Below are 12,562 nucleotides of genomic sequence, written 5' to 3'. Positions count from 1 at the left end.
ATATGAAGGATAGCCTTATATCTATCTCTATATTATATGAAGGATAGCCTTATACCTATCTCTATCTTATATGAAGGATAACCTTATACCTATCTCTACTCTTATATGAAGGATAGCCTCATACCTATCTCTATCTTATATGAAGGATAGCCTCATAACTATCTCTATCTTATATGAAGGATAGCCTTATATCTATTTCTATCTTATATGAAGGATAGCCTTATGCCTATCCCTATCTTATATGAAGGATAGCCTTATACCTATCTCTCTTATATGAAGGATAGCCTTATATTTATCCCTATCTTATATGAAGGATAGCCTTATATCTATTTCTATCTTATATGAAGGATAGCCTTATGCCTATCCCTATCTTATATGAAGGATAGCCTTAAACCTATCTCTCTTATTTGAAGGATAGCCTTATATTTATCCCTATCTTATATGAAGGATAGCCTTATATTTATCCCTATCTTATATGAAGGATATCCTAATACCTATCCCTATCTTATATGAAGGATAGCCTTATATTTATCCCTATCTTATATGAAGGATAGCCTTATATTTATCCCTATCTTACATGAAGGATAGCCTTATAACTATCTCTATCTTATATGAAGGATAGCCTTATATTTATCCCTATCTTATATGAAGGATAGCCTTATATTTATCTCTATCTTATATGAATAATAGTGTTGTTCGCGAATATTCGCAAAGCGAATTTTATTGGCGAATATCACATATTCGCGAATTCGCGAATATTCGCGAATATAGCACTATATATTCGTAATTATGAATATTCTTTTTTTTTTTCACAGTACACATCACAGTGATCATCCCTCTCTACTTCCAGCTTATGTGGTGTAAAGAAGGTTCTAATACTACTGTGTGAGACAGGCGGGAGAATTTTCGCATATGCTAATTTTTGTATATGCATATTTTCGCATATGATAATTTTCACCTACGCAAATTTTCGCACATACGAAAATAAATGCGAATATTACGAATATGCGAATTTAGCAAATATATGACGAATATTCGTCCATATATTCGCGAAATATCGCGAATTCGAATATGGCCTGTGCCGCTCAACACTAATGAATAATAGCCTTATATTTATCCCTATCTTATATGAAGGATAGCCTTATACCTATCTCTATCTTATATGAAGGATAACCTTATACCTATCTCTATCTTATATGAAGGATATCCTTATACCTATCTCTATCTTATATGAAGGATAGCCTTATGCCTATCTTTTTCTCATATAAAGGATAGCCTCATACCTATCTCTATCTTATATGAAGGATAGCCTTATATCTATTTCTATCTTATATGAAGGATAGCATTATGCCTATCTCTATCTTATATGAAGGATATCCTTATACCTATCCCTATCTTATATGAAGGATAGCCATATGCCTATCCCATGCAGGCTTAAAGGGGTATTCCGCCCCTAGACATCTTATCCCCTATCCAAAGGATAGGGGATAAGATGTCAGATCGCCGAGGTCCCGCTGCGGCACCGCGCTATCATTACTGCGCAGAGCGAGTTCGCTCTGCACGTAATGATGGGCAGTACAGGGGCCAGAGCATCGTTATGTCACGGCTCCGCCCCTCGTGACGTCACAGCCCGCCCCTTTCAATACAAGTCTATGGGAGGGGGCGTGGCGGTCGTCACGCCCCCTCCCATAGACTTGCATTTAGGGGACGAGCCATGACGTCACGCTGCTCCGTCCCCCGTATCGCCCGTCATTACGCACAGAGCGAACTCGCTCTGTGCTGTAATTATAGCGCGGTGCCGCAGCTGGGATCCCGGGGGTCCCCAGCAGTGGGACCGCGGCGATCTGACATCTTATCCCCTATCCTTTGGATAGGGGATAAGATGTCTAGGGGCGGAGTACCCCTTTAAACTCCTTCACTGTATTTGCAGCGACCACTTCTGCCGGAAGGCTATTCCATGCATCCACTACTCTCTCAGTAAAGTCATACTTTCTGGTATTACTGCATGAACCCTAATCCCCTTAATTTATATCTTCTTGTGAAAGATTTTCTTCTTTTAAATAAAAAATGGGGTCCAACTGGAATCTGGTTTTTAACTGTAGTTGAGCGAAGAAAAAATTAGGACGTGCGCTATTTTTTTACCCCACTCATCTCCCATCATTCCGATAGACTGGCCGATTGAGCTCTATTTACAGTGTGAACGAGCCCTTAGCAGGTGTCATGAAACAGATGCCACTGGTTGGTGATAATTGGCGTCATGCACACAACCGTATTACATGAGTTGTACAGCAGAGTTGTACGGAGTCACAATACGGCACCTACTGAAATCTTTGGCCTAGACTGTAAATCCTTTTCCATTGATTGTTATAGGAGGTTTCTCATCCTAAACATTACTGAAAAGCTCATCCCCTATCCATTCGTCAATCTTCAGCTCTCCTATAGAGATATATGGACGGGGCATGGGGGGCTTGAAGCGCCGCTCCCGGGGAGAGCCAGGGACCCGTATAGGAGATCACGGGGGTACCCCCTGCAATCTAAAACTTATCCCCTATCCGCAGTATAATGCGGTACACGGATGGTGTAGGGAAAATACCTTATCACTTCGTGACGCCAGGGCACTGTTATCCTGTACACGGTCCGAGGTTGGAGACAGCTTCTTCATTGAGCTGGGAGCAGATGGTATTACACGGACAGTATGGTGCAGAGTGAGAGGATGCAGCATAACCCCTTGGGAGCCCTGTTTCACTGCTGGGACTTGTGATGCTTTTACCCAATAAATTGATACTGACTTGAGAGAATTGAAGATTGATCCTGGCAGCTGGGGTTCTGTCAAGGTCCTGTAGCTGTCTCCGCCAGGGCATGAACTTCCACCATGCGTGTGATCCTTGCAGAATGACTGGATGAGATAGATTTGATCTGGGCCTTCCCTTGGGGCTTCTCCACACTTGAGCTCCGCTCTCCACAGTGACTAGCACTGAACTGGGGTAAATCCTGCCCCCTAAACACTATATGGACAAGAATTTAGGGGTTCCCATTGGCAGGAAGGTCACATGGGGTGCACTGCTCCTCTGCTTAAAGGTACAATAATGTGATGGCCTGGGGGGTGTAGGGTATGGGGAGTGTAGCTGTGCGGTAATTAAAGGGTGCTTGTTAACCCTTGATATTCGTGATGCCAGGGTGAGGGCTCCTCAGTAATGCTTGTTCTACCGCCACCCTTCCAAGAGGGATAGGGAGGTAGATAATAATAGAATGTCCACTACCGGAGAGTTTTCTGAAACAGGTATAACTTTTACTGAAGATTTTCTGCAAGCTTCATAAACGGAACAGTCTCTATGCATACAACTGCTTTCTTTGGCGATTGACAAAGGTTGGGACTTTAGCAATTTAGAGTCTTTAAGGTATTATGCGCTGTTCCACTGGATTTAGGGGATTTAGTTGTGGTCCAGTAGTCACACTAGCTTTAGCGTTGTAGTTTAGAACTCACAGTTTTAGTTCAGCTGAGGCCGGTAGGTTTTCAGGCCTAGCGTGTCTTTGCAAGTTGCGCAGATCCGTCCTGCTAGTCCGGCATCCACGAGAGCAGCAACTCAAGAGAGTGATAATTGGCTACAGCTCCCTTATATGGGCAGGGCCTGGACTAGTGCTAATTGGTCCACACTTGTGTCAATCACCATTACAAAGGATTGTGGGCAACACGTGACCCAAGGACCTCCAAAGGTCCTCCAACATACCATAGAAGAGATAAACGTGGTCACATGACCATAGGTCCTGCGACGCTAAACAAGGTAAGTACTATACATTATATTAGATATACACTATTATTAAATATATACATGGATCAACACTGGAGAATTAGAATTGAGGAGAGGCAACTAGGGGCTGTCCCACCTGAGGGACCCTACCTGAACGTAGTTACTCTGACTTTGGGGACCTCTACACTAGGTACGGTATGTAATATGGTACCGGGACACCACAATAACATTTAATTAACGCATATAAAAATAACACAACAGAACAATTATAAAAATACATTAATTCTTGGCAAAGTGCTGGGACATAATAAACACAATCATAAGTCCCTCGGGCCCAACACCTATGCCGCAGGTCTGCCTGAGGTAGTCCGAAGCCACAGGACACTCTATGTAGAGTGCCTAGATCTAGAACCATACAGACCCTGCACACAGTGATGTATTTAGGTTTTAAGCTGCCCTATGCCTAAACTAAACTCATGCACCCCCATAATCGAAATTGCCGTAAGGCCGCACCCTTTACACAGGAGTATTACCCTACACTCATCAGGGGGCTGTCACAGTGTCACTTGTGCCACTCTCTAAAGTTGGTTGTCCAAAGAAGATTTAATGAAAAAAAAATAAAAAAATAATCCTAGCCGCCGCCTGATAAAGTGCCGCCCTAGGCCTGGGCCTTGTTGGCCTACTTAAAGATGCAGGACTGCCTGTACACCCTTGAATGGCACTCTGTATAGGAAACGGTTATTAGATTCATTGGCAATTAAAGGGGTACTCTGCTGCTCAGCGTTTGAAACAAACTGTTCCGAACGCTGGAGCCGGCGCCGGGAGCTCGTGATGTCATAGCCCCGCCCCCTCATGCCGTCACACCATGCCCCCCTCAATGCTAGTCTATGGGAGGGGGCGTGACAGCCGTCACGCCCCCACCCATAGACTTGCATTGAGGGGGCGGGGCTATGACATCACAAGCTGCCGGCGCCGGCTCCAGCGTTCGGAACAGTTTGTTCCAAACGCTGAGCAGCAGAGTACCCCTTGAAAGGGATTTTCTAGCTTAGTGGTTTCCAAACCGTGTGTCTCCAACTGTTGAAAAAACTACAACCCCCAGCATGCCCGGACTGCCAACGACTGGGAGTTGTAGTTTTGCACCAGCTCGGAGACCACCATACAGTTTGGAGACCACAATAATAGGCCTTTCTGATACATAATGGAAAATGTTCTTTTTACCTACTACGTTATATTGTGTTGTAGTTTAAACATTGCAAAATTTATTGTTTCATTATACCCTATACATGAAATATTACGTTATCTCCGAGGCTATTATATACATTACCGTCCTTTACCTTCTCCATTGTAAACACTGTTTTAGCTTCGTGTCCTGGAGAATCCACTGTTGTATCTCCTATTTTGTAACAGTATATACACTTCAATATTTATTGCTATAGTCTATGGCAGTGTTTCCCAACCAGCCAAAGGCTGTCCGGGCATGCCGGGAGATGTAGTTTTGCAACAGCTGGAGGCACCCTGGTTGGGGAAAACACTGATCTAAAGTAAACATGGCTGCCCCCATGACTCTACAGTGCTCCCCACTACAGGGAATACACCGAGAACTGTCATCTTCTATCATGTTGTATACATTTAATCCCCTTTAGGCCTATTCTGTGGGCGATTTATTATTTGCTGTGTTTTGGTACGACCTGGCGCACATATTCTGCTCAATTTTCACTGTCTAGTAATACCCTTTGTTATTAATTCCAGCTAATTGTAAAGTGTGACGTGATGTTGTCGTTTGGCGCACAAAGACACAATGCACAAATAAAGGGGTTATCCAGGAAAAAACTTTATATATATATATATACACATATCAACTGGCTTCAGAAAGTTAAACAGATTTGTAAATTACTTCTATTAAAAAATCTTAATCCTTTCAGTACTTATGAGCTGCTGAAGTTGAGTTGTTCTTTTCTGTCTAAGTGCTCTCTGATGACACTTGCCTCGGGAACTGTCCAGAGTAGAAGAAAATCCCCATAGCAAACCTCTTCTACTCTACTGTGCAGTTCCCGAGACAGACAGAGATGTCAGCAGAGAGCACTGTTGCCAGACAGAAAACAACAACTCAACTTCAGCAGCTGATAATTATAGAAAGGATTAAGATATTTTAATAGAAGTAATTTATAAATCTGTTTAACTTTCTGCAGCCAGTTGATATAAAAAAAAAGTTTTTTTCCTGGAATACTCCCTTAAGTGCGACTTTTCAAACGTAAAATAATAATTAATAAATAATTAATATATATATATTTAGATAATTTAAAATAATTAATGAATGGATTATTTAATTAATAAGCAAATGCTGGTAAAACCACTTTTCCTACTTAGCACGCCCTCTGGCGTACACAGCGCAAATAGCATGTGCGCTGACGAAAAGTCCCATAGTGCGACTTATGCGCAGTCGCCAGTCTTAATGGATGATTTTCGGATGAGGCACACAGGCCTTGATAAATGCCCCCTAATAGGTCTTTTTCTCTTCTATAATTGCAATGCAGTACGACGATTTTCTCCGCTAAATCTTCTGCATTGTCTTATTAGCTATCGATGCAAAAGTTAGAAATGGTTCTATTGTATCATCTGACCACATTTGGTCATGCTAGAATTTCTAGCATGGCCTTACAGTAGTACCCACAGTGTGTATCAGCATCCTTTTGTTTTTATTGTGCGAAAAAGCGTTGTCTTTTTCGTACAATAAAAACAAAAGGATGCTGATACACACTGTGGGTACTACTGTAAGGCCATGCTAGAAATTCTAGTTTTGCAACGTATGAAACTCATTGGATATAGGAGACAGAGGTCCCAAGCAATTCAGTCGCATACTTACCATGCACGGCCATTGCTTTGGGTCCTGTGGAGAAGGAAGTGGGTATCTTGTCATAGATCTGCTTCACCCTCAATAAGAAAGCAAGACAAGGACCCCTAATTCTGCCCGTCTGGATATTCTTTTTTGTTACATGAAGCATTGGCATACCCAGCGATGAGACTTACATTTTTAACAACAGGTACCTACTTGACATGACGGACACCCGCAGACAGAGCTCCCTGAATATAACCCTACCAGACACTGTACCCTCTGAATATAACTCTGACAAACACTGAGCTCCCTGAATATACCCCTACCAGACACTGTACCCTCTGAATATAACCCTGCCACATAGTGCCCTCTGAATATACCCCTACCAGACACTGTACCCTCTGAATATAACCCTGCCACATAGTGCCCTCTGAATATACCCCTACCAGACACTGTACCCTCTGAATATAACCCTGCCACATAGTGCCCTCTGAATATACCCCTACCAGACACTGTACCCTCTGAATATAACCCTGCAACACAGTACCATCTAAATATAACCCTGCCACACACTGAGCTCCCTGAATATACCCCTACCAGACACTGTACCCTCTGAATATAACCCTACCAGACACTGTACCCTCTGAATATAACCCTACCAGACACTGTACCCTCTGACTATAACCCTACCAGACACTGTACCCTCTGAATATAACCCTGCCACACACAGTGCCCCCTGAATATAACCCTACCAGACACTGCACCTCTGAATATAACCCTGCCACACACAGTGCCCCCTGAATATAACCCTGTCACACACTGTTCCCTCTGAATATAACCCTGCCAGACACTGTACCCTCTGAATGTAACCCTACAAGACACTGTGCCCTCTGAATATAACCCTACCAGACACTGTACCCTCTGAATATAACCCTGCCACACACAGTGCCCCCTGAATATAACCCTGCCACACTGAATATAACCCTGCCACACACTGCACCACTGAATATAACCCTGCGCCACACTGCACCACTGAATATAACCCTGCCACACACTGTTCCCTTTGAATACAACCCTGCCACACACTGTAACCTCTGAATATAACCCTGTCAAACACAGTGCCCCCTGTATGTAACTCTACCAGACACTGTCCGCTGTGAATAACAGTGACCACACTTTGCCTTCTAAGTATAACAGGCATACACCGTGCCTCCTGATTCATACTGTATACTGAGCCCCCATTATATGAACGTATATACTGTGCACTGTGATCACCATATACAGTTTGAATTAAAGGCATAGTCCAGTTTAGAAAAATGTATCCCCTATCGTGTATTTGAGGTACCTTCTAGAGAGACATAGGGGAGATGATCTTCTCTTCTGTGCTTGTGTTGTGCATTGGAGACAAGATAGAAGCTAATCTTTGCTCCATTTCAGGAGCTGGACTGAGAGAAAACTGACAACTGCCTGCAGAGGGGAAAACTGGTGAAAATACCAGTAAAAGTCATAGAATGGCCAGCAATAGCGCTGTTCCTGATGTTCGCACACATGACAATTTGCAGGTATCTTGCATGAAGGTTCATTATGATTACTGTGCTACTTTCCTTTTAACATGTATCCGGTTACTTGAATCTCCATTTTTCAGGGCATTGGGCAGCCAGACTGATTGACATTAGCGCGCCCACACACTGGATATGAAGCTTCACTTCATATATAACACAGTGTGGATGAGATGGCGGTTGAAATTAACAAGGAGAGGATTCAGGTTACTCAGGCAGCAGGTCTGCACACGCCGCCCGTATAACACGATTCTCCAGTTTTCTTTACGTTTCAGAAGCTGATTGGGAGTAAAAGAAAAATGTCCATTTCAAAGAGGCTTTGTGAAAGACCGAATATTACTTTTTACAACGGAGAGTTTGCTAAAATTCATCATGTTCATCTGTCCCTGTCTTGATAATATGCTACAATATATTAAGTGTGGATAAATATAATAGTCAGCAATTTAATGGGTTTTGCTTATGCTAAGACTAGATACAATTGTAGCAAACCCTCAGCTGAATTAAGTCTTATGGACGGCTCTGCCTATAGGCAAAATAGGCAGCAGCCTACAGAGTCCTCTTGATGGGGGCGCCGCTCTGCCTGCCGCAATAAAGCTAGCCAGCATCCGAAGCACCCACCCATCAAGCAAAACTCTGCCATGCTACCCCACCCATACTATTGTGATGTCCCAGTATGGGATATAGTCCCGTATAGTACTTAGGCCCTGTCAGGTTAAGTCCCTCTGTGTCCTAGGGGCCCTCCTGCAGGGTCTCCCCCGTAGTAATATATATTATGTATAGTGTTCTGTGTGTTATGTATAAAGGACCTTTGAGTTAGTCACATGATAATGTGTTCACCTGATGTGTTTGTTACCCAGAGAGCACCAGCTAACCATGTGACCTGCAGCTTGACCTATGGGCTTCTGGCTCAGCCCCCCTTTATAAGGAAGGGAGGAGCTGCAATCTGCCTCTTTTGCTCTTAGATCCTGCGGTACAGTAAAGACCAGACTACTCAGAGCCAGTGTCCAGCACATCTGGAGGCCTCAAGCCTATCTACAGCCACATGTCGGTAAGTCATCTCTGTCTGCTGTCTCTACCTACAGTCAAGTCTATTATGGTAAGCGTGGCTGTCCTAAAGTCTGTCAAAGTCACTACAAGTCCCAGCAAGCTGTGAGGTCCTTCTATGTTACTGGTCACCTCTCTGGGATCCTGGCCTAGCTGTAAAGACTATTCCCATCTGTCTAACTCAGTAAAGCTACCGTTAACCCTAATTTGGTCTTGGACTATTATTGCCCCGCCTAACCTAGGGATAGTGGAGCTACCTTTGGGTGGTTACTTAGGAAAACCACGCCCTGGCCTCACGAACATTTAGGGGTTAAGAACACCTGCCCCAGTGCTACATCTGCCCCATACACCTCACCTCCACACCACAATCTGCATTTTTCATCCTGCGGGAGAAGCGCAGCGCTACCTTCGAGGCAGACATGGAGGCAAAAATCTTTGCACCAGACCTGTTAGGTCTGTACGGTCTTTAGCTTCTGGATGTAAACAGGGTTTCCATTCACTCAGGGCAACCAGTGATCTTGAAAATGGTGAGAAACTGTGACACAAAGGGGAGAATTTAGATGACCGCCTGGTCTACATTGCGCTGGGGCAGCCTTTACCAACCAGGGGGCCTCCATCTGTTGCAAAACTACAACTCCCAGCATAACTTGAATGGGGTTTGTCGGTGTCTGGTATTTTACAGAAGTTGAGTGGAGAAGAATTAGGACATGGATTATTTTTTTCCCCCCGCTCAGAAATCTCTCGTCCTTCCAACGGACTGAGCGGCAGAGCTCCCATTACCGGAGCACATTGCCAGTGTGAACAAGGCCTTAAAGGGATACTCCTGTGGAATAAAAAAAAAAAAATTTTCACATCAACTGGTGCCAGAAAGTTAAACAGATTTGTAAATTAATATTTTCAAACAATAACCAACCCCTCAAGACTAGTACCAGTTACCTGATACATGGATGAAAAATAATACAAATAATTAGCTGGATCGTGCTTCAAATATAGGATACAATTTTATTAAAAATTATATAAAATGTCAATTGATGTAACTTAGCCTCGTTGCACAGGGCCCTTGTGCCGAGGAGAAGAAATAGATTTACTTAGACATACACTTGCAATATATAAACTGATATTTCTACAAAAATATAATATAAAATACAAAAAAAATATAATAAAATATATCACTTTTTCAATAGTCTGGTAACTGGAAATCCAGAGATGTGTTAAAGTCCCATAACTGATATAGAATCCTGATATACTGAAAGGAATGGGTGGGTTAATAGTTACCAGCTTGAATAGAGTCCCACTGTAACGTCACCTGAGGACAACTGATGAGGTCCGCAAATCTCGGGTGGTGAAAAGACGCTGGCATGCGTCACCGCGGCGGTCTGCCTGCCACAGACCAGTGTGAATGATAGCCGCTCCCGTGATCTTTCGCTGCCAGTTGGAATCTTAGCGGTGCAGAACTCGTGGTATCCTGATGGCGTGTGACGTCTCAGGCGCTTGGCAACGCCGCCTGGATGTGTAGACTTAGATGGTATTGCTGGTTTGACCCACAATCAGTCCTTCAGAGGTGAGTAAAATATCGGTGCTAAAATCGTACACCTAGCAGAAGCAGAACACGGCCCTTTCCTCAGTAGGTATGTGTGCATTTTTTTTTTTTTAACATGGACGTCAATGGAAAACGCACATGTATACAGTTCCATACGGGAAACCGTATACGGTTTTTACTTTGCACATGTGCATTTGGATCCTAAAGTCCCCACCCATTAAAAATGGACAACATTTTCAAGAATGTATAGTTTTTTTGTTAATAAAAACGGATGGAACTGTATGCACTTTTAAAAACAGTATACTGTTTAAAAATGCATACGGTTTACTTTTTCCCATACAGTCCATCCGTTTTTTTGCCATACGGTTTTCTTTAGAAAAACTGATTGAAAACAGTATGGCAAAAACGTGATGTGAACCCAGCCTGACTTTCTGGCACCAGTTCATTTAAAAAAAAAAAAAAAAAAGAAGGTTTTCCACCGGAGTACCCCTTTAATATGCCAGACTAATGAAATTTATCAAAACCTGTATAGAGGAAGAGTGGTGCAGTAAGTTGCCCATAGCAACCAATCAGATCGCTTCTTTCATTTTTAAGAGGCCTTTGTGAAAATGAAAGAAGCGACCTGATTGGTTGCTATGGGCAACTGCACTGCTCTTCCTCTATACAGGTTTTGAAAACATTTCTCCCCCATAGTGATGGAGTACATTTCTAAAATACATTTCTTTTTGAAGGTTGTCAGAGTCCTATCTCAGACAATCATGACAGATCGGATGAGGGGCCCTGGCTCTAAAAATAAGTGCTTGAGCTGGATCCACATCTAGTAGACACTTATGGAATATCCTATAAATATGCCATAAATGTCTGGGGTCAGAATCCCCCTCTTTTTTTTATTTAACTGTTTATTTATTGTTTTATCAATAGAAGAACATTTTTAATACAGTAAAAAAAAGGGAGAAAAGGGGAAATACCCAATGGGAACAAGGGTAAAAGAGAAAAAAAAAGAATACAAAAAAAAATATATAAAATACAATTCCAGTAAAGACATGTAATAGGATACCAAGAATCTTACATCTGCAAAGCTGTAAACTGTGTCTAGGTCTCTATAGATTTTTGTGTCTCTATTATAAAGACTATCTAAAATCTTGTATATAGTAGCTCATTAATATTTTCTTTAAACAGTCTTTCCATGTTTCTGAATTATGACATCCATAGTTTTACTGTTTAGCTCAACAGATATGTCCCTATATGAGCACAAAATCTCGTACTATTCACGTTATCAAGTGAACATTTCAGCAGAGATGTAGCTTTATATTTAATTCCTGCTAGATTCTCAGAACAGAATCCCCCTCTAATGAGGGAGAACCTTATTTACCATTTGATGGTACTCCTACAGTACATTGCCGCTGTCTGTCCTGTAAAGCTTCCGGTCCATCCTGAGAATACACTAGAAACTACATTAATGATTCCATTTGCGGAGTAAAAGGAAATGGAGTATATATAATATGGTTTGGATCCGGTTACTGAACACTAAGTCCTAGTGCTTTTCGCAGGCGCTCACCTACTGGGGCAGACAAAACATAGGAATAGTTTACCAGGTGCCAGCAGAAAAGACGTGCATGAGAAATTCTATAGGGCCTATGGCCTCCAGCTGTTGCAAAACTACAACTCCCAGCATGCCCGGACAGCCGAAGGTTGGGAAACACTTCTGTAGGGCTTCATCAATAATACAAAATACACTACACTATGTTGTTGGCTGTAAACGATAATACTGTGGCCACGTTTAAAGGGGTACTCCGGCCCCAAGACATCTTGTGGTGTCCCAGTACAGGTAAATTGT

General features: G+C 42.7%; 1 protein-coding gene across 1 annotated transcript in view; it reads right to left on the bottom strand.

Moving 5' to 3' along the window:
* LPAR3 (lysophosphatidic acid receptor 3) overlaps positions 1–6,629 on the bottom strand; it is a 59,666-nt gene extending 53,037 nt beyond the window's left edge. The window contains exon 1 of the mRNA XM_056532528.1: positions 6,613–6,629. Within this exon, the coding sequence (XP_056388503.1) occupies positions 6,613–6,625 (13 nt within the window). The 5' untranslated portion in view covers positions 6,626–6,629. The remainder of the gene's footprint in view (positions 1–6,612) is intronic.
* Positions 6,630–12,562: the final 5,933 nt, after the last annotated feature.

This window comes from Hyla sarda, chromosome 7 (genome assembly GCF_029499605.1).
Source record: "Hyla sarda isolate aHylSar1 chromosome 7, aHylSar1.hap1, whole genome shotgun sequence".
NCBI classification, from domain to species: domain Eukaryota; kingdom Metazoa; phylum Chordata; class Amphibia; order Anura; family Hylidae; genus Hyla; species Hyla sarda.
This window is presented reverse-complemented; position numbering and strand designations above follow the sequence as displayed.